Here is a 24,613-nt window from a genome sequence, read left to right as displayed (position 1 = left end):
AGACAGAGCTCTTTGGAAAAATCAAATTTTCACTGGTTTCCTAACAGTTTTCCTAATAGTGAGAGCAATAAACCAGTGGAACGGCTTGCCTTAGAGGTTGTGGGTGCTTCTGCTTCATCACTGGGGGCTTTTTTAAGAAGGGACTGGACAGCCAACCTGTCTGAAATGGCCTGCGGTCCCCTGCTTGAGCCAAGGGTTGAACTAGAAGACCTCTAAGGTCCCTTCCAGCTCTATTCTGATGGATTGCCTGAAGGGGAGTGAATTTTGTGCCGCTATTTTCAAAGATGGATGATGCCACTTTAATATGGGCTATGATGATTTTTAGAGGGCAGCCGAAGTAGCTCAGTTGGGAGAGCATTAGACTGAAGATCTAAAGGTCCCTGGTTCAATCCCGGGCTTTGGCAAAGCTTGTGAGTAGCACGCATTTTTAACAGTCTGTTCTCAGACCTCCCGTTTTGATCCTCCAGGACTACAAGCTCTAGCCCAGGGTTCCCCAACCTCTGGCCCATGGCCCACTAATGGGCTGTGAGATGTTTGCCACCGGATGCGGAAACGGGCGAGTACATTTGCATGAGCAGCGGGTGGGCAAGCTGCTTGGGCAGAACCATTCTCCCCCCTCCCCACATCACTGATCCACAAGGCTGGAAAGGTTGGAGAACTTTGCTGTAGCCAAAGGAAACTTGTCTTTACCTGCTAGTATTCTATGAGTTGCAATCCTGGCTAGATTGTGAGCAAATTTAAAAATGGGGGTCGCACATTTTGGAGGTTATGCATGCAAAGCCAGAAGCCTCCCAGACTGCATTCCTGCTCTTCCCGGACAGGTCTTAATTGTGGTCATATATTGAGGATGACCTATATAGGGTTAAGTGATGGTTAAGGACCAGTGGTGAAATCTAAATTTCTTTCCTACCGGTTCTGTGGGCATGGCTTGGTGGGCGTGGCTTGGTGGTGGTGGGGTCATGTGACTGGGTGGGTGTGGCTATGTAACCATGTGACTGGGGGATCAAAAGACAGAAACTCACTAACAGTGTTCTGCTGGAGCAGGGTTGGACTAGATAACCTCCAGGTCCCTTCCAGTCCTGGATTATCCTCTGAAGCTGCATCTAGTGCCAGGTTTGTACTTCCTTCCTCTCCTTTTTCCTTCCTTCCTTCCTTCCTTCCCTCCCGCCCTCCCTTCTTTCTTTCTCTCTCTCTCTCTCTCTATCTATCTATCTATCTCCCTACCACCCCCCCCTGTTTTTTGCCTAGCAGGCTTCAGGGAAGGCTCCGTTTTTTGCCGGGATCGCTGGGAGCAAAAACGGACTCCCCCCATACCCACAACCGTAAAAAAAAAGGCTCCGACGATCGTGCACCACAGCTGTGATCCTCGGAGCCTTTTTTTTTTACATTTTAAAAGCATTTTTTACAACCTATTCGGGCAGTAGCTTGTAAAAAAATGCTTTTAAAAGTTTAAAAAAAGCCTCTGATAATCAGAGCTGTGGCACGCGATCGTCAGAGCCTTTTTTAACCTATTAAAAGCAGGAAGTAACGACACCCGGGCGGGTGGGCGGAGCCTCACGCCACCATCACTACTGGTCCTCCAAACCAGTTTACAACTACATTTACAACAATACAGTTAGTCCTTAGTATGGCTTCCAAAGCTGGCATGCAGCTTGTTATTGTTCCACTTTCTGGCCCTGCCCTGCTCCTCCCAGGAGTCCCCACGTGGCCCGTTTTGGATACAAAACGTGCGGAGGCTCGGGGAGGCGAAAAGCGGGCCTGCCGGAAGTTTGGGAAGACATACAAAGACATCCAAGACATACAAATGTTCAGTCTGTTCTTTTCAATCTCTGCGGATTACTATTAGACCTCATTTTATTTTATTTATTTATTTAAACTTTTATACCGCCCTTCTCCCGAAGGACTCAGGGCGGTGTACAGCCATACATAAAAACAATAAAATATACAAAGTTAAAATATCAATTTAAAATACATATTCGATAATGGCCGAATTAAAACCGTCAATTGACCCAACCTAAAAATACCCCATATAAAATTACAAAATTAAAATTTAAAAATTAAAGAATTTAAAAATCAGGCCAGTCCCGCTTGGATAAATAAGTAAGTTTTTAATTCCCGGCGAAAGGTCCGAAGGTCAGATATTTGGCGCAAACCGGGGGGAAGTTCGTTCCAGAGGGTAGGTGCTCCAACAGAGAAGGCCCTTCCCCTGGGGGCCGCCAGCCGACATTGCTTGGCGGACGACACCCTGAGAAGACCCTCTCTGTGAGAGCGGGTCGATGGGAGGCATAAGGTAACAGCAGGAGGTCCTGTAAGTACCCGGGCCCTAAGCCATGGAGCGCTTTGAAAGTGGTAACCAAAACCTTGAAGCGCACCCGAAAGACCACAGGTAGCCAGTGCAGACTGCGCAGGAGCGGTGTTACCCGGGAGCACCGTGGAGCTCCCTCAATCACCCGCGCAGCCGCATTCTGGACTAACTGGAGTCTCCGAGTGCACTTCAGGGGTAGCCCCATGTAGAGAGCATTGCAATAATCCAGGGGAGAAGTGATGAGAGCATGAGTGACTGTGCATAAGGCATCCCGGTCCAGAAAGGGGCGCAACTGGTGAACCAGGCGAACCTGATAAAAGGCTCTCCTGGAGACGGCCGCCAAATGATCTTCAAACGACAGCCGTCCATCCAGGAGAACACCCAAGTTGCGTACCCTCTCTGTACGCATGCCCAATCTATCTGGAGAAAATGAATGCGTTCTGGCAAGGCTCAGGCTTTTGATGCACAACCCTCAAAATGTGCAACCCCATCTTTAAATTTGCTCACAATCTACCCCAGGTTTGCAACCTGTAGCTTGGGAATCTCAGGCTTTAAAAGCAAGTTTTTTTAGGCTAAAGTCTGCATTCATGGAGGATCACCTATAAAGAGGGGTGGTCGGAGACTGTTAAAAATGCGTGCTACTCACAAGCTTTGCCAAAGCCCGGGATTGAACCAGGGACCTTTAGATCTTCAGTCTAACGCTCTCCCAACTGAGCTACTTCGGCTGCCCTCTAAAAATCATCGCAGTCCATGTTAAAGTGGTATCATCCAACTTTGAAAATAGCAGCACAAAATTCACTCCCCTTCCGTCAATCCGTCAGAAGAGCTAGAAGGAACCTTGGAGGTTTTCTAGTCCAATGCCCTGCTCAAGCAGGAGACCATATACCATTTCAGACAAATACCGTGTTTCCCGGAAAAAAAGGCCCTTTCTTATATATTTTTTGAACCCTGAAATAAGCGCTTGACCTTATTGCCATGCACTCCAAAGCCCGATTGGGCTTATTATCAGGGGATGTCTTATTTTGGGGAAAACAAGGTAGCTGTTCAATCTCTTCTTGAAAGCTTCCAGTGATGGAGCACCACAACCGCCGAAGACAAGCTGTTCCACTGGTTTATTGTACTTTGGCTGCCCTCTAAAATGTTTGTAGAACAGAACAGAATAGCATAGCATAGCATAGCATAGCATAGCATAGGATAGCATAGCATAGCATAGCATAGCATAGCATAGCATAGCATAGCATAGCATAGCATAGCATAGCATAGCATAGCATAGCATAGAATAGAACTCTTTATTGGTGTGTGATTGGATATACAAGGAATTTGTCTTTGGTGCATAAGCTCTCATTGTACATAAAAGCTATAAGCTATCATGATCATAGTCATCACAAGAATACATTCATCATAAATCATAAGATACAACACTTAGTGATAGAATCAACCTAAATTGTACAAGGAAACTAAATAAAACAATATAAATCATAAAGATACAAGGAACGAAGTTATGGTCATAAGTAGAAAAGGAGATAGGTAATAGGAAAGATGAGAAGAAGAATATTAATACAATCTTACTAAATAGTTTGACAGTGTCGTGGGAATTACATGTTTGGCAGAGTGATGGCATGGTGGGGAACTGTCTTTGTGCCTAGTTGTTCTGGTGTGCAGTGCCCTATAGCGTCATTTTGAGGGTAGAAGTTGAAACAATTTATGTCCAGGATGTGAGGGTTCTGTAAATATTTTCACAGCCCTCTTTTTGACTCGTGCAATACACAGGTCCTCGATGGATTAGATCACAAAATCATAAAAATGTCTCCCCGGGTTCCATGGACCTCCCCAGGGAATTGCAAACAATAAAGCATATTTTTTGCAGTGCAAAAACTCTCTCCCTTTTCTACACACAACAGCACAACGTTGCACAAACATACGTAAGAGATGGAACTCATCATGCAATGCCAGGATGAAAACTCCAGATTCAAAAAGCGCCTCTGTCAGGTTCACCCAGAAAATGAAGCACTTGAGATCAAGTTCAGGAACAGCAAACAGGGCCTACTTCGAGGTTCCGGCCAGTGCATTACAAGCAGTGGTGGGTTTCAAAAATTTTTACGACCAGTTCTGTGGGTGTGGCTTGGTGGGCGTGGCATGGCTTGGTGGGCGTGGCATGGAAGGATACTGTAAAACCTCCATTCCCACCCCACTCCAGGGGAAGGATATTCCAAAATCCCCATTTCCTCCCGATCAGCTGGAACTCAGGAGGCAGAGAATAGATGGGAGCGAGGCCAGTCAGAATTTTTACTACCAGTTCTCCGAACTACTCAAAATTTCTGCTACTGGTTCTCCAGAACTGGTCAGAACCTGAAACCCGCCTCTGGTTACAAGGAGTTGCCTACTGCACATTTTTACCAACAAAAAAATTTAATTTTTTTTTTAAAAAGCCCTCCAGAACAGCAGCAGCCAGCCAAAGAGCCACTTTTCCCCCCCTTCTGCATGGAAACCAGAACAAAACAAAAATAAGTCTACCTTGGCCTAGCAGAGGATGGTTTCGATCCATCGACCTCTGGGTTATGGGCCCAGCACGCTTCCGCTGCGCCACTCTGCTGGACTGAAAGCAGGAGGCTGAGGGGAGGAGAATAGGCTGAGGCGATTTGTCAGCCTGTTTCTGCTCTGGCGAAGGCCGGCTGCAGGCATAATAATGATGCTTGCTGAGGAGAAGCATTTCAGTTCCAGCTTGTGATGGAAGGAGAGTGCCAGGCTGTGTACCTTCACACAGAGCCGCATCGTTCTGCAAACACGAATCACATTTTGAGTGAAGATCCAAAGATGATGGCTGTTGTACATAAGTAGTCCTTGATGTATGACCACGGTTTAGGCCAGAATTTCTGTTGCTAGGCAAGACGGTTGTTAAGTGACTTCTGCCCCACTTTTTAACGACCTTTTTATTTATTTATTTATTTATTTATTTTTATTTACATTTATATCCCGCCCTTCTCCGAAGACTCAGGGCGGCTTACAGTGTATAAGGCAATAGTCTCATTCTATCTGTATATTTACAAAGTCAACTTATTGCCCCCCCAACAATCTGGGTCCTCATTTTACCTACCTTATAAAGGATGGAAGGCTGAGTCAACCTCGGGCCGGGCTTGAACCTGCAGTAATTGCAGGCTGCTGTGTTCTAATAACAGGCTTCTAAAAGCCTGAGCTATTACGGCCCTTTCTTGCCACACTTGCTTAAACGAATCACTGCCGTTAGTAACACGGTTGTTAGGTGAATCTGTTTCCCCATTGACTTTGCTTGTCGTAAAAGATGAACACATGACACCCCCCCCGGGACATTGCAACCATCACAAATACATGCCAGTTGTCAAGCATCCAGATATTGGTCACACGACCTGTAAGTGTGAAACAAGCTCATGCAGCTGTATCTTCGAATGCATAGAGTCAGAACAGAGTGGAAAGGCTACTTCCAACGATCAAGGCTCTGTGCTTCTTTTAGTGTATGTCCTTTTTTGCAGCTGCCTCACACTGCTGGCTCATGTTTGTTTGTTTCTTAATTTATTGGCTCATGTTTAATTTGTACTTGACAAATATTTACAGATCCCTCACATCCTGGACATAAACTGTTTCAACCCCTACCCTCAAAACGACGCTATAGAGCACTGCACACCAGAACAACTAGACACAAGAACAGTTTTTTCCCGAAGGCCATCACTCTGCTAAACAAATAATTCCATCAACACTGTCAGACTATTTACTGAATCTGCACTACTATTAATCTTCTCATAGTTCCCATCACCAATCTCTTTCCACTTATGACTGTATGACTATAACTTGTTGCTGGCAATCCTTATGATTTATATTGATATATTGACCATCATTTGTGTTGTAAATGTTGTACCTTGATGAACGTATCTTTTCTTTTATGTACACTGAGAGCATATGCACCAAGAAAAATTCCTTGTGTGTCCAATCACACTTGGCCAATAAATTCTATTCTATTCTATTCTATTCTATTCTATTCTATTCTATTCTATTCTATTCTATTCTATTCTATTCTATTCTATTCTATTCTATTCTATTCTATTCTACAAGAATCGAGTATGTTGTAGTTGACAATCCTAAATTTCATTAACAGAGAGATTCAATCAAGATCACATGAGGTACTAATACCACTTTAGTAAGGACACACCTAGAATACTGCATCCAGTTTTGGTTGCCACAATGTAAAAAAGATGTTGAGACTCTGGAACAGGCGTGTCAAACTCGCGGCCCATGGGCCTGATGTGTTAGTGAACGTGAGTTTGACACCTCTGTGCTAGAATAATAGATTCTAGATGTATCTAGAATAATAGATACAAACTCAAGGTAAACCGCTCCAAACTTGATTGCAGAAAATACAACTTCAGCAACAGAGTGGTCAATGTCTGGAATGCACTACCTGACTCTGTAGTTTCTTCCCCAAATCCCCAAAATTTTAAGCTTAAACTGTCTACTGTTGACCTCACCCCATTCCTAAGAGGTCTGTAAGGTACGTGCATAAGCACACCAGTTTGCCTACCGTCCCTGTCCTAATATTCCTTTTTTTTTACTTACTCTTTTCATGTATCCAAATTATGTTTATACTTTTACCTGTTATCTTATATGTGATTGACAAAATAAATAAATAAATAAATAAATAAATAAATAAATAAATAAATAAATAAATAAAAGAGTGCAGAGAAGAGCAATAAAAATGATAAGGGAACTAGAGCCTAAAACATATGATTAACGGTTGCAGGAACTGGGCATGGCTAAAGTCTAGTGAAGAGAAGGACCAGGCGAGACATGATAACAGTGTTCCAATATTTGAGGGGTTGCCACAAAGAGGAGGGGTTCAAGCTATTTTCCAAAGCACCTGAAGGCCAGAAAAGGAATAATGGATGTAAACTGAACTAGGAGAGATTCAACCTGGAAATAAGGAGAAATTTTCTGTTTCTGAGTGAGAACAATCAACCAATGGAACAGCTTTGCCTTCAGAAGTTGTGGGAGCTTCATCACTGGAAGCTTTCAAGAAGAGACTGGACTGCCATCTGTCAGAATGGTATACAGTCTCCTGCTTGAACAGGGGTTGGACTAGATGGCCTACAACGTCCCTTCCAAGTCTGTTATTCTGTATATTCTATAAGAACATCCAGCTCTAGTCACATATACTACTGCTTGGTTGCCTCTCTGCCATCCTATATTTGGTCTGTACATTTTTCCTACCAGATGCAGAGTTTTGTATCTTGCATGCCAAGGTTGTAACTTTGCAATCTTGGAGAAAGAGCCATGGACTCTTCCAAAAACTCTGGAATTACGTCACCTTTAAAATGACACCAACTCCCAGCCTGGCAGTGGGAGCTCTCCAGGGTCCTGACCCAGCCACCTTCTACCAGAATCCACATTGCTTGCAATGCTTTTTGTCTACGGAGAGTTTCAATCATCCAGGACAGGTTATGGTTGTCAGAAAGATGCTTCCCTCCCACCCACCCCCCAAAAAAGGCAACTAGTCTTTTTTGGCTTTTTTTCTTTGAAACAGAACTAAGAAGCTTCTTGGGTAAGAATGAAAACGTTTTCAAAGGAAAAAATCAAGGAAGTCCAATTGCCCTTTGAAGAAAAGGATCTTCGAGACTAGCAATTTTTTAAAATTGATCAATCCATCATTGGCTATCTTAAAGTTCTGTATTAGGAGAAGAGGCTGCTTTCTTTTCAAGCAACCCAGACAAAATGCTACAGACCCAATAATAGCTGCAAACATGATGCGTTTTCTTCCTGGCACAGCGAATTCCCCTGTGCCAAGAACACTCTCCTTTTCTGGCATCCAAATTTATGCATTTTCTATTTGCTCTTGGGTAGCCAAAATTCCATAGCTCAGCAAGGACACTGTTTGACCGTAGACCGGAAGATTCCTGGTTTTGAGCCCAGGTTTTGCAAGAAATTCTGCATGATCTTGCTTTGACAATACATTACCTTCTCCCCTTACATTCAAAGCAGGGATGCTATTCAGGAGGTTCTAACAGGTTCTGGAGAACCGGTAGAGGAAATTTTGAGTAGTTCAGAGAACTGGCAAATACCACCTCTGGCTGGCCCCAGAGTGGGGTGGGAATGGAGATTTTTTTTCAATGTCTTTCCCCCAGGAGTGAGGAGGGAATGAGGATTTTGAAGTATCCTTCCCCAGGAGTGATGTGGGAATGGAGATTTTGCAATATCCTTCCCCTTGAGTAGGGTGGGAATGGAGATTTTGCAATTTCCTTCCCCTGCCATGCCCACCAAGCCACAACCACAGAACCGGTAGGGAAAAAAATTGGATTTCACCCTGATTCAAAGGTATGTATGTATGTATGTATTTATTTAATTTATTATTTATTTATTTACCTTTATATCCCGCCCTTCTCCGAAGACTCAGGGCGGCTTACAGTGTATAAGGCAATAGTCTCATTCTATTTGTATATTTACAAAGTCAACTTATTGCCCCCCCAACAATCTGGGTCCTCATTTTACCTACTTTAGAAAGGATGGAAGGCTGAGTCAACCTTGTATGTATTATTCCATCTTATTTACCTTTATAAGTAATTGAACATATCTTTCTTCTCCTATTTTCCCCACAACAACCACCCTGTGAGGTGGCCTGGACTGAGAGAGAACTGACTGGCCCAAAGTCACCCAGCTGGCTTTCATGCCTACAATGGGACTAGAACTCACAATCTTCTGGTTTCTCCCTGAAAAAATAACAATAAATTCAATGGGTATGAAGGCCAACACCAGCTAAAGAACTGGCAGCAATGATTTCAGATCGCTGTGTAGAAAGTCCAGATCTGGAACGATAAAGGTGCTCTTGATGTATCACAAGATTTTTAAATTTTTTATTTTATTCAACTTATATAGCCACCTGTCTCAGTTATCTGGGTGGCTCACAAGTTAAAACTGCAAAGACATTTAAATAAAAACTATTAACCAGAAACATAAAGCGGTACAAAAATGCCTGCCCACAGCTGACAGCATAACCCTCTTGTAGGCTCCCCTCATCCATAGGATCCCCAGCCCTGAAGGCACCGCCATGTCTTCAGTCAGTTTTCTGAGGGTTAATTAGGCTAACAGGTTGGATACTGGAAAGATCCTTCTAGAACAGGGGTCTCCAACCTTGGCAACTTTAAGACTTGTGGACTTCAACTCCCAGAGTTCCTCAGCCAGCAAAGCTGGGAGTTGAAGTCCACAAGTCTTAAAGTTGTCACGGTTGGAGACCCCTGCTCTAGAACTCTGCAGCTGTAAAGCAGGTCACCAAAAATCAGGAACCTCGTAGCACCCTATCTGACCACCCATTTTATGAAAAGACATTAACATGGATTAATCAGAAAAGGTGCTACCAGATTCCTGAATTTTTTTGCCAACAAGTTGGGCAATGCTAGGCTTTAGGGTTTAGACAATAGATTTCCTGATGTTTTGCCAGCAACTCTGACTGGCATCTTCAGAGGCAGCGTGATCTGTGATGCAAGGACTGAGCAAGGACTGACAGGGCTCCTGCCTATATAGCCAGCTGTCCTGACTTCTGATTGGAATTTACACAAGCCGGTTGCTGATTGGTATAGGTTGATGAGAGCCAGTCACTTCTTGTTGTGGTCCGCCAGTAGCCTGCGGAACTGGCAATGGAGTCGGACAGCGATGAGACTGAGGAAGAACATGGGCCAGTCCTGGAGGCTGGGGAAGCCCAAGATGAGGGCTCTGCGTCGGAGGCAGAGATGGGGCCAGGGCTGTCGGGGATTGATGTGCAGACTCCAGAGCCTCCAGAGGCTGACAGTAGTGAGGCAGAGGAACAGGAGGAACCTGTTCCTAGTGCACGCATGAGAAGAGCTACCAGAAGGCAAGAGCAGCTAAAGCAAAGAGGATGACTTAGGAGTAGGGCCAAGAGATGATTGGCCCCTCCCATAAGGCTTAAAAGACCAGCAACAGAGTTTGGGCTCTTTGTTGAAAAACAATGTTGATAGACTTGCTCCTTGTCTTGCTGCATTTATTTCTTGTCGGCGTCTTCTGCATTTGAACTTTTGCCAAGAAAAGCCTTTGGCAGTTTGACAAATTAGACCAACTGGTGATAAGTTGGTCTTATCTTGGTGATAAGACTGAAGAATTGTGTTATGAAGACTTTGCTTTGATTTACTTTGGACGATGCTGAGAATGAGTTAATTCTCAGCTGTTCTACTAAAGTCTGTTTGTTTTTGAACTGATTGCGTTTACTACTACCTACTTGGGCCTGGGTCACAACACTTCTTTCATGGTGGGTGGATACGGTGTTCCATTTGTTAAAGCATGTTGAAACACATCAGCACTAGGTCCATGGCATATATAGAATTAAGCCTGCTGCTTAAATAAGCTTGCTGCTCATTTCCTAGAGCAGGGGTCCCCAACCCTTGGTCCGTGGACTGACACTGGGCTGTGGCCTGCCAGAAACCTGGCTGCGCAAAGAAGCAACGCAGGCAGCACAAGAAACCACGCTGCCTCCAGTCCACGGAAAAACCTTTCTCCATGGAACCAGTCCCTGGTGGCCAAAGGATTGGGCACTGCTGTCCTAAAGGATTCTGTGAACATTTTGTTTCTAAGGCACAAGTTGTTTCAAGCACTGACCCTCAATTATTTGGGTACAGAAATAGTCCAGGGACTATGTCTTGAGGGAATGTCTTTAAAAATTATTATGGACACTGCAGCCAAGAAATTAAAAGACGCTTGCTCCTGGGGAGGAAAGTTATGGCAAATCTAGACAGCGTACTAAAAAGCAGACACATCACCCTGCCAACAAAAGTGCGTATAATCAAGACTATGGTTTTCCCAGTTGCAATGGATGGCTGTGAAAGTTGGACCATAAGAAAGGCTGAGCGCCGAAGAATCGAGGCCTTTGAACTGGTGCTGGAGAAGACTCCTGCGAGTCCCTTAGACTGCAAGGCAATCAAACTGGTCAGTTCTAGAGATCAAACCTGACTGCTCTTTAGAAGGCCAGATCCTGAAGATGAAACTGAAATACTTTGGCCACTTAATGAGAAGGACTCACTGGAGAAGAGCCTAATGATGGGAAAGATTGAGGGCAAAAGAAGAAGGGGACGACAGAGAACGAGGTGGCTGGATGGAGTTACTGAAGCAGTAGGCATGAGTTTAAATGGACTCCAGAGGATGGTACAGGACAGGAAGGCCTGGAGGAATGTTATCCATGGGGTTGCGATGGGTCGGACACGACTTCGCAACTAACAACAACATAAACAGAATAGCAGAATGCTTACAAATATATGTCTATGTCAGGGGAAGGTTCTACTTATCTTTACTACCGGTTAGCAACGGGGCTACGCACGTGTGCTTCTGCGCATGCACAGATCATCCATTATGATGTCATGGCAGGTGGACAGAGCCTCCCGCCGGTTTTACTACCGGTTCTATAGAATCGGACCTAACCGGGAGCAACCCACCACTGGTCTATGTGTGTTTGTGCATATGTGTGTAGGTTTTTTTTTTGAAAAGCAAATTCTCTTTCTGTTCTGGTGATGGCAAGGTTCTTTGACAGAATAAACTAAAGGTGGAAAAAGGCGTCTGATTCTTCTGATTTCCGATACATACAAAAGTGACCTATTTGTCATGACATGTCTACCACTGCATTTACTTTCTTTCTTAGTTACGTCCCTGACTTTATTCTTCTGATCAAGATCACCCTTGGCATTTTGATTAAGGGTCAGTAGAATTCGTCTCAAATTATTTGGGGGACTTGAAGTTGCCATACGCAAGGGCAAAGTTGCCATCTCCCTTGTTTATTTCCTGGACTCCTGAGTTCATATAAAGTGTTATATATAAAGGCAGAGTTGTGTTCACATAAGAGGTTGTGTTCACATAAGAGTCCTCCATAAATCAAGGACTACTGGTAACCAGCTGCAACTTCTAGCATTATCAGAGAAGAAACCTGCTAATTCACATTATGGCAATCAGGAGGAAAAGGAAATTCCCACCCTGATGTATTTTGGAATATATTGGTGGTAGATAAGCAGTTTAGTTGTAAAGAGTTTTTGTAATTTCTCCTTAATAAATCTCACTAAAGAAGACTCTGTGAGAATCATGCTTGGAAAAGATGCCAAAGAACAGTATAGCTTATTTACAGCATACCTGTTAAGTATGTGAATCCTGTTTCCTGGTCAGGCATTGTTCTGTCCTCCTCCGCCTCCGTCCAAAGGGTGGCTTAATTAGCTGGCACTATCAGCTCTGGCGACAAAAGAGCCAGTGTCTGCCAAGAGCCCTCGTTATCTTCCACGACGCTGGTGAGTCACAAACTTCAGCTTTAGTCAATCAGTGGATTTGCCTGTTACAGAGAGACACAGCAGCTCTGGCTGCCTTTTATATCCTGTGGGGTGTGGCTCCATGACTCAGCACTTCCTAGGCCTGCCCCACCCTTGCTTCTGTTGTTCCCTCCTCTCCTGCCTATGAAACCAAGCCTGATTGCTGTCAGCTGGATCTGCAGGCGTGGCCTGGGGGGGGGGGGAAGAGTCAGGGGAAGGAGGCCTAGTTATCTCTTTCACCTGGCCTGCTTCTGGCTCCTGGAGCTGAGCCAGGGAAGCCGGTGCTCCCGAAGTAAGTCCTGATGGCCCTTCTCCCTCACTGTCCAAGTCACTTTCTGGCAGCAGGCCCGGCTTCAAGTCACTTCCGGTAATGGGGCCAGGTTCAGGGGCTGGAGTCACAACAGGCATACTCAAGAGTTGCAATCTAACAGTGCAAAAATGCAGATTACAGCAGCCCCAAGAGATAACTATCCAGCCTCTGATTAGACACCTCCAGCGAAGAGGATCCCATCTCTATGCTTGTTCACAGGTTCTACTGATCACTGATGTTGTCATCACACTCGGTCTGTTTATCCAGATCAAGGGTGTCAAACCCGAGCCATAGCGTGATGTATCGGGATGTTTTTTGCCTTTGCGGAACTGGGGTGAGCATGGCTTGCGCGGGCCATATCCACCCCACGGGCCACCACTTTGACAGGCCTGATCTAGATCTTTTGTATCGTTATGCTGTTTCTAGCTATCTAGCTGCAAAAATTATTCGGGCTCAAATATCGACGCATCAGAACATCAATGAAAAGGATGCTGTCCGCTACATACAAGTGGTCACTCTGTCATGTATACATTACTAAAGCTCTCCCGTTTATCTTTGTGTTACCTTTCACTGGGCAAAACGGTACATTGTAGGGCAACAGTTTTTGAACCAAGATACCTCAAAAGGGCGAACTTATAGAAGGTGTCCAACATCTGGGACCGATGAACTCCCGTGAAAGTGAAATTTGGCAAATTTTATGAAATATTTCATGACATAAAAATGATCAGAAAGGATTTCATGACATAATAACGACGTCATAAAATACTTCCTGTGGTCAACTGCTGAGGTTTGGCTGTGCTGTACAGTTCAACATGGACTACTTTCAAGGAAATGACTCTGATCAAGCCCATTAATGTTCAGCTGTTCTAATAAGATTTTTCAGATGTTTACTCAATTGCTTCTTACAGCAAAAGCTTTGGTCTGCAAAGAGCTTAAAGGTAAAGGTTTCCCTCGCACGTATGTGCTAGTCGTTCCCGACTCTAGGGGGCGGTGCTCATCTCTGTTTTAAACCCGAAGAGCCAGCGCTGTCCGAAGACGTCTCCGTAGTCATGTGGCCGGCATGACTCAACACCAAAGACGCATGGAACGCTGTTACCTTCCCACCAAAGGTGGTCCCTGTTTTTCTACCTGCATTTTTTACATGCTTTCGAACTGCTAGGTTGGCAAAAGATACATCTCTGAATATCCCTTTGCACCTTTGAGAACTTTTCCACTGAAGGCAACATATTAAAAGCACAGTAAACTGTTGAAGGTATTGAGGAATCTGGTCGGAAAAAAATCTCTGAAACGATGACTCAATGGGACATGGTTTGCGAATCGGGGGGGAGGGGAAGAGGGGGATGGTCCCGCACATGTGGCGGGCAAACCTGCAGCTCCACTTGCACAACAAGCGGGCAAGCGCACAAGCTGCTCACACAAATGGAGCGCGTACAGTCACCACTGTTCACGGGAGTGAGGATACGCCTGCTACATCCGCAGCCCAGTTCCGAAAAGCTCAAGGCTTGGTAAAGGGCCATGGTCTGGGGGTTGGGGACCCCTGGTCCAGAGGTGGGTTTCAGCAGGTTCTGACCAGTTCTGGAGAACCGGTAGCAGAAATTTTGAGTAGTTCAGAGAACCGGTAGAAAAATTCTGATTGGCCCTGCCCCCATCTATTCTCTGCCTCCCGAGTCCCAGCTGATCAGAAGGAAATGGGGATTTTGCAGTAACCTTCCCCTGGAGTAGGGAGGGAATGGGGATTTTGCAGTAACCTTCCCCTGGAGTGGGGAGGGAATGGGGATTTTGCAGTAACCTTTCCCTGGAGTGGGGAGGGAATGGGGATTTTGCAGTAACCTTCCCCTGGAGTGGGGAGGGAATGGGGATTTTGCAGTAACCTTCCCCTGGAGTGGGGAGGGAATGGGGATTTTGCAGTAACCTTCCCCTGGAGTGGGGAGGGAATGGGGATTTTGCAGTAACCTTCCCCTGGAGTGGGGAGGGAATGGAGATTTTGCAGTAATCTTCCCCTGCCACGCTCACCAAGCCACACCCACAGAACCGGTAGTAAAAATTTTTGAAACCCACCACTGCCCTGGTCTGTTGTTGTTAGTTGCGAAGTCATGTCTGACCCATCGTGACCCCATAGACAACGTTCCTCCAGGCCTTCCTGTCCTCTATAGGAAGCCCTGGTCTACTCAATGCTAAACCCCCCAGTGGCATAGAAATAGATGGTTCAAAGCAGACTAAGAGTGGATTTGACATCCAGTCTGATCTCTGTCAAAACGTTCTATGAATTCAACATTTTTTTAAAAAAAAAAAGGAAGAAAAAATGGGTTTTCCCCCTCCCCCAACGTTAAGAAACCACCAGGTTGCCTGCCCAGCAGATTTGTACTGAAAAAGAAGCAACTATGTCAAGAAGTGTCTCTCGAAGTCGTAAAATTTATACGGTTTCTCCTTCCAGGTCGATTGGGACTAAACCAGTGGCGTTTTGAAAAGAGTTTGAGCAAGGTTAAGGGTTTAGGCCTAAGGACCCGTTTGCATCCCATCCAGCTGTGCTCTGAATAACCAACCGTCTGCAAACTGGCTGAACCTCTGTGATTTGCACTCACGCGGATCATTTCCGCTGCCGAAGAGTAACGCTAACCCTGCCAAGGCATTCGTCAAACCTACAGTACATTAATACTGTGCATCACTCTTTGAGTTTTCAAATGGAACAGGTGACTGGGAACAGCACATCTGCACTGCCCCTATCAGTCCACCCTTAAACCAAGTGTCTTTTTCTAGGGGAGCTGTACAAGCAAGGGAAAAAACCTCAGTCTCTTTAAAGCAGGGGTCTCCAACCTTGGTCCCTTTAAGACTTGTGGACTTCAACTCCTCTGGGAGTTGAAGTCCACAAGTCTTAAAGGGACCAAGGTTGGAGACCCCTGCTTTAAAGAGTTGCGGACAAGTACATCACTCCCATCTGGACAGGCTCTGAATTTTTCTTGTTCCTTTGCAATCCAGGCTCCTACACAGCCTTACTGTCCCGAGCTAGGATATTGGGCCCACCCCTTTGGCATACCCTAAATGGCTTAGTAAACCTGCAACTAGGCCCAACTCATCAGGCAGAACCTTTCCCCCCTATTCTTGGCACCTTTTCCAGGTCGGGAGGCCTAACAAACTACCTTGCTTGTGAGATCCTTCAGAAATGCCCTCTGTTGATATTTTTCTGCCTCAATCCTAAAGTTTCATCCTTTTTTTTTTGTTGGAAGTGAAACAGGAGCGTTTTCCTCAAGGTCAGCACCCCCCTGCCTATATCTTTCCCACAGATGCGTTTCCAAGGAAGTTTTGGGTGTTCCTCTACCCCAGCCAAGAGGCCCGTTCGATCAAAGACAGCATCACATCTCCAACTCAAGCTTTCTAGACCTCTAAACTGCCAGCCTGGCTCTTCTCTTGTGAATATCCCATTAGTAGGTTTAAAGGCTGAGCTGCGAGCGGGACCTCGGCCCCCTTTGGTGCTATCACCCGATTTTTCCCGCTCCGCACCGATTTCTTCATACATAGCAAGGTGCAGTTCCCCAACACGATGTACCCCACCGCCGGAGCGTTTAAGGGGTTCCCTTTCCGGCAGGTTTCTCTCTCGTGTTGAACCAGGGAGGCCCGGCGTCGGTAGCTTTTCCCGCATCCTTTGCAACTGTAGGGTCTCTCCCCGGTGTGCACCCTCTTATGCTGGCTGAGGTTCGAGCTGTTACTGAAACTCTTCCCACAGTCTGCGCATTTGTGAGGCCTCTCGCCCGTGTGGATTTTGACATGCCGGCGGAGTTGGGATTGGCAGGGCCACCGCTTGCCGCAGTAGGAACATTCATAGGACGGGGTCTTGGCTGGTTGAACGAGGTCGACACACGGGCCGCTCTTTCTAACACATCCGGTGGCCATTTTTTGGGAGAGGTGCTCAGGGACCCTCTTCCGGCTGGGGCTTCTGTCTGAATCGTCTTCCTTGCAAGCCACATTTTTTCTTGGCATCTTCCTGGCTGAGTTTCCTTGGGTTTGTCTCAGTCTCTCCTGACCTCCTGACCTTCCTGCTACTTCAGGTACATGGAGAAATATCCCTCTGCCTCTTTCTGAGGAGATGTCACCGAATTCAGCCACCTGGGCACTTTCCTGAAGAAGATTCAGCTCCTCACTTTCAGGTCCTGAAGCAAAGCAAGGATCTGGGTTAGCTTGTCCTCGTATGTCTTTTGTGGATGTGCTGGTTAATTCTCCATTCTCCGTTCCCTCTGGGTGGTGACTCCGGCATCTTTCTCCACCACCTGCCCAAAGAGGATCACAAACTCAGCCTAAAACATTGGCACTGAATTTCAGAAAATCTGACAACTTTCCTAAAATAATAGAGGAGTTGACAGAATCAGACAAGGTGCAGATGAGTAACAATGGCACTAACAATGGCACTTAGACTTATATATCGCTTCGCAGGGCTTTACAGCCCTCTCTAAGCGGTTTATAAAGTCAGCATATTGCCCCCCCAAAATCTGGGTCCTTATTTTACTGACCTCAGAAGGATGGAAAGCTGAGTCAACCTTGAGCCGCTCAGAATTGAACTCCTGGAGTGAGCAGTGAGTTAGCCCTGCAGTACTGTATTCTAACCACTAAGCCACCACGGTTCTTAAGAGATGAGTTTAACACCTTTCTTTACATTAGATGAACTAATTCTAGTACACCGATGATGTTACCAAGTTTGGATAATGAGATGTTTGCAAGAAAGCAACCAGGTTCAGAGAGCACCAAGGTCTCTTCATTTCAACCCTGAGCTACAAATATTTTCCTTTAGAATAAAGTAGAATTGTTCTGTCTCCTTCCCCACTTCGGAGCAACGAGCTGGCCTTCAGCCAGTGGATTCACGGCTCTTATCAGTTCTGGCAGAGAAATCGCAGCTGCCTGCCAAAGTTCAAACAAATGACTCACAAAGTAAGACTTCAGCTCTCTTTGAAACGGTTCAGCTAATCTTTTGCTCCCCGTGGAGTGCGAGCAGTCCCAAAGCTCCTTATGTATCCTGTGGGCTGAAGCTCCTGCCCCACCCTTCCCTTTGATGACGCCGCCTCTCTAATCTTCTGAAGCGTGGGTTAATCCAAGCTTGATTATTATTATTATTATCAGCTGGGTCTGAAGGCGTAGCCTGAGGAAGGGAGGAATCAGGGGATGACGGCCTCATTACGTCCTCCGAGTGGCCTGGTTTTGGCTCCTGGAGCCGAGCCAAAGGCATCAGTGCTCCCAAGGTAAGTCTTACCGGCCCTTCCCCCTCACTCAGAGTCACTTTTGGGCATGGGGCCAGGTTCGGGGGCTGGAGTCACAACAAGAATCAATAAACTGATTCTATTTTATTGCACGACAAAATTAACAGAATCTTGCAAGTCTGAATTGAATATTCCCACCATCCCCTTTATAGTGGGAGTGTCCCTTCTGAGCCTCTTTCTCCACCCAATATGCAGCTAAGGGCATCTCTTATCTGACCATTCCCTAGGCCAGTGATGGCTAACCTTTTCGGACTGAGTGCCTAAAGCGCACACACATGCACGTGTTTGCCCAAACCCCCCAAATGCAATGCACGTGGCCTCCGCGCAAGCCCCTTGCCCCCCATGCATGCACCCCACACCATGCATAAACACACATTCCCGCAATGCCTTGCCCCCCACGCATGTGCACGCAGCCCCCCCACATGCATCCTGCCCCCCGCACATGCGCACCCCCTGCATGCACCACGCCCCCTGCACAGGTGGTCACAAATGGTGATCGCATGACCATGGGATGCTCCAGCCGCACCGAATTCCCCTAATGATGCTAACTGGAACTGCTACAACTGTTGTCATAAGTCAGTACGGTCACATGATGTTGTGCTTTACAATTGCATTGCTTAGTATGGAGTGGTTGGTCCCATCTGCTGTTGTCAACCGAATACTATTTCTATCAACAACCTGAGCTTGGATTTTAACCATTTGCTGTCACGTTCAGCCACTCCTTCCACCAACACTTACTGAATAAGGGAGGGTCATCATCACTAACACGCTCAACCTCCGTGGAGTTCCCGGGCTCCTCTGCATCTGATGGGTCCAATTCTGCCTTGGGGGAGTTAACAATCACCTCTTCATATGGCATCAGCTCCTGCAGGGACACAATCCAAATCAGTATGACAGGGTTGAGGAATCACAGCAATTAAAACGTCGGATTGCACAGCAATGACGAAAATGAGCTGAGTATGGAAAAACAAGGACAGTGTTGTGACTCCAGCCCCTGAACCTGGCCCCATGCCCTAAAGTGACTCTGAGAGTGAGGGGGAAGGGCTGGTAAGGCTTGACTTGGGAGCACCAATGCCTTTGGCCCGATTCCAGGAGCCAGAACCAGGCCAGTCGGAGGACGTAATGAGGCCGTCATCCCCTGATTCCTCCCTTCCTCAGGCTACGCCTTCAGACCCAGCTGATAATAATAATAATAATAATCAAGCTTGGATTAACCCGCCCTTCAGAAGATTAGAGAGGCGGTGTCATCATCCTGTGCCCCACCCCACAGGATATATAAGGAGCTTTGGGACTGCTCGCACTCCACGGGGAGCAAAAGATTAGCTGATCCGTTTCAAAGAGAGCTGAAGTCTTACTCTGTGAGTCATTTGTTTGAACTTTGGCAGGCAGCTGCGATTTCTCTGCCAGGACTGATAAGAGCCGTGAATCCACTGGCTGAAGGCCAGCTCGTTGCTCCGAAGTGGGGAAGGAGACAGAAAAGGCATCATCCCGGCAAACAAACGTAGGTTAGTTTATTATTGTAGCTAGCTAAAGTTATGAAAGTTAGACCTTAAAAAAGCAAGACAGGAAAAAAACCGACTCGTTTCAGCTATAATGCTAGAGAAGGTTTCCTGCGTATTCCTTGGATAGCAAAGGTGACTAACAAGCAAGCGCTGGAGTGCAGAACACCAGACATGTCACCTGAAGGCAAAATCACGAAAGTGTGTCTCACTCACTTTGGCCATGTTATGCAGAGGGATTCACTGGAGAAAGCAGTTACGTTTGCAAGAGTCAGCGGTAAAAGGGAACCAGGCTGTCAAAGAATATGATGGCTGGACTCCATCAAAGCTGATACCAGCCAGAGCATAGAACAGTGATGGCTAACCTTTTCTGAACCGAGTGCCCAAAGCGCATGCCCAAACCCCCAAAATGTAATGCATGTGTGTCCCCCGCTTATGCAGCCCACCCTCTTGCGCTTGTGTGTGTGGCCCCCGGATGCACCCCATCCCGTGCATGCACGCGCCCCACCATGTGCCCCACCCGAAACATGTGCGCACAGCCTCCACATGTGCCCCACCCCCTATGCATGTGTATCCTTGACCGGGATGCCTTATGCACGGTCACTCACGCTCTGGTCACATCTTGTTTGGATTATTGCAATGCTCTCTACATGGGGCTGCCCTTGAGGTGCACCCAGAGGCTGCAGCTAGTCCAGAATGCAGCTGCGCAAGTAGTAACGGAAGCCTCTCGTTGCTCCCATGTAACACCACTACTATGCAGTCTGCACTGGCTTCCTGTGGTCTTTCGGGTGTGCTTTAAGATTCTGGTTATCACCTTTAAAGCGCTCCATGGCTTAGGGCCTGGGTACTTACGGGACCGCCTGCTGTTACCTCATGCCTCCCACCGACCCGTACGCTCACACAGAGAGGGTCTTCTCAGGGTGCCGTCCGCCAAACAATATCGGCTGGCGGCCCCCAGGGGAAGGGCCTTCTCTGTTGGAGCTCCTGCGCTTTGGAACGAACTTCCCCCTGGTTTACGCCAAGTGCCTGATCTTCGGACTTTTCGCCGTGAGCTGAAAACGCATTTATTTATCCAAGCGGGACTGGATTAAAAGTTTTACTTAATTTTAACTGGGGTTAGTTATTAATTTTCAGGTAATGGGGTTTTAGCATTTTTAATTTGTAATTTTAAATTTCCGGCCTATTTAAATAGGTTTTTTAATTAATGTTTTATCTTGTATGATATATGTATTTTATCGGGCTGTAAACCGCCCTGAGTCCTTCGGGAGATAGGGCGGTATAAAAATTTGATTAAATAAATAAATAAATAAATATGTGGGGGCCCCCGCATGCACCCTGCCCCCACACATGCGAGGCAGAGTCCCAAAGACCAGCTGGCCGATGGGAGGCATGTGTGCATGTGGGGTGGAGCTGAGCTGGGGCGACGCTCGCGTGCCCACAAAGAGGGCGCTATAGTGCCACCTCTGGCACACGTGTTATAGGTTCGCCGTCACAGGCACAGAACAACTCAAAGAAGCCGTGCAAGACTGGAAGATGCAGAGGGACCTGGCTCAAAGAATCACCAAAGGCTGGACTTGATTGAACGGATAACCTCATCATCACCACTCCTGTCTCTTGCCCTACGTTGTGATCAGCAGCACCAAGGCTGACCTCCAACACGGGGCAATTGGAAGCTTAGGACAATCGGCCGGCATTCATTTCCAGTTTTTCGGCAAAACTGGCCCATAGCAAAAAAATCGGTTCCTTTTACGACCGCTGCAAAAAATGTTGTAAAATTGGGTTTTATGACTGTTAGGACTTACAAATGCAATGGGCAAGCTCCATTAAGGTTGTAATTTGAGGACTACTTCTATGCCCCAGCCAAGATTTCCAGAATCTGGAAAAGCTCTTACCTGCTGTTTTCTCTGCAGATTCAGGAGGAAATCCTCTGCCAGATTGACAGCCTTGGCACAGCTCTGCGGTTTGCCTTCTCTTACACAACCTTGTACATCCTCAGGCAGGATGGTTAGAAACTGCTCCAGGACCACCAGTTCCAAGATCTGCTCCTTGGTGTGCCTCTCCGGCTTCAACCACTGGTGGCAAAGCCTCCAAAGCTGCCCACAAACATTTCTGGGCCCTTCAGCCTTCTGGTAGCGGAACTGACGGAAATGCTGGCTCTGCTCTTCCAAGCCAGCTACGTCCTCACCACAAATCTCTTCTTTCACTTGCGTAGAAGTATGTGGGTCCTTCTCCCAGGTCCTGCAGATCTTCTGGTTGAAGACCTCTTCTCTAGATCTTAGCTTGGTCTCTGCTATCCCCTTCAAGGAGGGGAAAGAAGCTTGGAATTCTTTAGGACTCTCCTCCGGTGGGGGCCGAGCCAGCTGTGGACATCTTTCTGGGAAATAAGGAGCCTGCATAGTCTTCAGGAATTTCTGCCACTGGGTTTCCCAGCGCTGTTGCAATTCATCTTCCGGTTCCTGCTTGATTGGCTTCAAAAGCTTCTGAAGCTGAAGCTCAGCCCCAATTCTAGCATGGGTGGCCTGAAGGCCCTTCTGTACAGCCTTGGTTTTTTTCCCTTTTCCACCTCTTTTCGGTTCCATTTTGGCTTCCTTTTGCTCTGTGAATTAAAATCAAGGTTACCAACATCATTCCTGACCTCATTTTGTTTTATTTCTTCCAAAGGCCTCCCCACAGGCTGAGGAAAGGGGGAAGTTCAACAGACACAAATGTATTTGTGAAAGTTGGGGAAGTTTTTTTGTTTTTTTTTACATTTATATCCCGCCCTTCTCCGAAGACTCAGGGCAGCTTACATTGTGTAAGGCAAGTCTCATCCTATTTCTATATTTATATACAAAGTCAACTTATTGCCCCCCCAACAATCTGGGTCCTCATTTTACCTACCTTATAAAGGATGGAAGGCTGAGTCAACCTTGGGCCTGGTGGGACTAGAACCTGCAGTAATTGCAGGCAGCTGTGTTTAATAACAGGCTTCTTACAGCCTGAGCCACACCGCGGCCCTTCTCTTCTGAGTCCTTCTCTTCTGAGTTTTCTTTTGAACCTCCCCCCCACCTCCCAGTTTTCAATAATTCCTGAAGTGAAGAACATACCCAAACTCTAGAGTAGAAGTTTAGAATAACAGAGTTGGAAGGGACCTTGGAGGTCTTCTAGCCCAACCCTCTGCTTAGGCAGGAAAGCCTATACCACTTCAGACAAATGGTTGTCCAATCTCTTCTTAAAAACTTCCATTGTTGGAGCACCCACAACTTCTGGAGGCAAGTTGTTCCACTGATTAATTGTTCTGACTGTCAGGAAATTTCTCCTTAGTTCTAAGTTGCTTCTCTCCTTGATTAGTTTCCATCCATTGCTTCTTGTCCTATCCTCAGGTGCTTTGGAGAATAGTTTGACTCCCTCTTCTTTGTGGCAGCCCCTGAGATATTGGAACACTGCTATCATGTTTTCCCCTAGTCCCCTAGTCCTTCCCCTAGTCCTAGTTCCTGCAACCATTCTTCATATGTTTTAGCCTCCTGTCCCCTAATCGTCTTTGTTGCTCTTCTCTGCACTCTTTCTAGAGTCTCAACATCTTTCTTCCATCGTGGCAACCAAAACTGGGTGCAGTATTCCAAGTGTGGCCTCACCAAGGCATTATAAAGTGGTATTAACACTTCATTCTTGATTCTATCCCTGTTTATGCAGCCTAGAACTGTGTTGGCAACTTTTAAGATGTGTGGACTTCAGCTCCCAAAATTCCCCACATGGGTGGTGAATTCTGGGAGTTGAAGTCCACTCATCTTAAAGTTGTCCAGGTTGAAAAACACTAGTGCAACCTGTAAGCATAGAAAGTCTCCTTCTTGCACCTAAAAAAAACAAAAACCAGAAATAAAGGGAAAATCCAGTCTGATGTGGCTGATTCATTCTGCATCGATCGAGCCTGAGATTACACGCAGATGAACCAGCAAACTCTTCCTTGCCCATTGTAGAGTGGATCAAAGTCCTTAACTAGCTCTCTTCCCTTTCATCTTTCCATTTTGATCTCTAGGTTCCCTGACCTCCCTTCCAAATAAGGTAAACCACCTTCGCTGTGGTTTGTGGGGATCCTGCTGGCTAGGCAAAGCAATGCTCTGGAGCAGGGGTCTCCAACCTTGATCCCTTTAAGACTTGTGGACTTCAACTCCCAGAGTCCCTCAGCCAGCAAAGCTGGCTCAGGAACTCTGGGAGTTGAAGTCCACAAGTCTTAAAGGGACCAAGGTTGGAGACCCCTGCTCTGGAGATCCACTCCAAATCCACTCCAAACTTGAAGGGACCGGCCAGGGCTCTGCATCTCTTTCTTCTGGAATCCCTTCTTGGTCTCCCGAGAATCGGGGAAGGGAACACAGAATCGTATGGCTCAAAAGGACCTCAGAGGTCTTCTAGTCCACCCCCTTGCTCAAGGCAGGAGACGGCTTATACCAGGGGTCTCCAACCTTGGTCCCTTTAAGACTTGTGGACTCTGGGAGTTGAAGTCCACAAGTCTTAAAGGGACCAAGGTTGGAGACCCCTGGCTTATACCATCCGGGTCAAATAGTTGCCCAGTTTATTTTTGGAAACCACCAGCGATGGACTAACCTGGGGCAATGCAGGAGAGTTGCAGCGATGCTACCCGTTTTTTTTTTTTTTTTTGCAAAGCCTGTTTATGCTAAATCTTCCTCCCGGCGCCTTCCTTTGACTCACCTCTTCCTTGCAGCTGTTGCATTGCATGCAGCCTGTTGACCTCCGGCAGCGCTGCTCCTCTCAAGCTGCAGAAGGGAAATCAAGCAATCAATCAATCCAGAGCTGAGCTTCTCACTAGTCAAGGAGTGGAAGGCTAGGAAGTAGGAAGGAGTCTGCCTATGGGCCTCTCTAGCAAGCAGATCTCGGGAAAATTAACCCCTTCAGGGCCACAGGGGGAAAAAAAGAACAGCTTCCGAGAACGATAATAATCACTCACAGGG

The 24,613-nt window shown here is 46.5% G+C and overlaps 1 protein-coding gene and 3 non-coding genes across 4 annotated transcripts; 1 reads left to right on the top strand and 3 right to left on the bottom strand.

Moving 5' to 3' along the window:
• The first annotated feature begins 331 nt into the window (after positions 1–331).
• On the top strand, positions 332–404 carry TRNAF-GAA (transfer RNA phenylalanine (anticodon GAA)). The gene has a single exon. It is a non-coding gene; the product is annotated as a tRNA-Phe (tRNA).
• Positions 405–2,957: 2,553 nt separating this feature from the next.
• On the bottom strand, positions 2,958–3,030 carry TRNAF-GAA (transfer RNA phenylalanine (anticodon GAA)). Its single transcript has one exon. It is a non-coding gene; the product is annotated as a tRNA-Phe (tRNA).
• Positions 3,031–4,826: 1,796 nt separating this feature from the next.
• On the bottom strand, positions 4,827–4,898 carry TRNAM-CAU (transfer RNA methionine (anticodon CAU)). Its single transcript has one exon. It is a non-coding gene; the product is annotated as a tRNA-Met (tRNA).
• Positions 4,899–15,844: 10,946 nt separating this feature from the next.
• LOC131193111 (zinc finger protein 165-like) lies at positions 15,845–24,613 on the bottom strand. The gene is made up of 4 exons (XM_058172956.1): positions 24,354–24,613; positions 21,560–22,263; positions 18,907–19,033; positions 15,845–17,187 (listed from the first exon to the last, which is right to left on the bottom strand). The coding sequence occupies exons 1-4, from the start codon at positions 24,373–24,375 to the stop codon at positions 16,298–16,300; spliced, it is 1,743 nt and encodes a 580-aa protein (XP_058028939.1). The 5' UTR covers positions 24,376–24,613; the 3' UTR covers positions 15,845–16,297.

Source organism: Ahaetulla prasina, chromosome 2 (assembly GCF_028640845.1).
Source record: "Ahaetulla prasina isolate Xishuangbanna chromosome 2, ASM2864084v1, whole genome shotgun sequence".
Lineage (NCBI taxonomy): Eukaryota > Metazoa > Chordata > Lepidosauria > Squamata > Colubridae > Ahaetulla > Ahaetulla prasina.
This window is presented reverse-complemented; position numbering and strand designations above follow the sequence as displayed.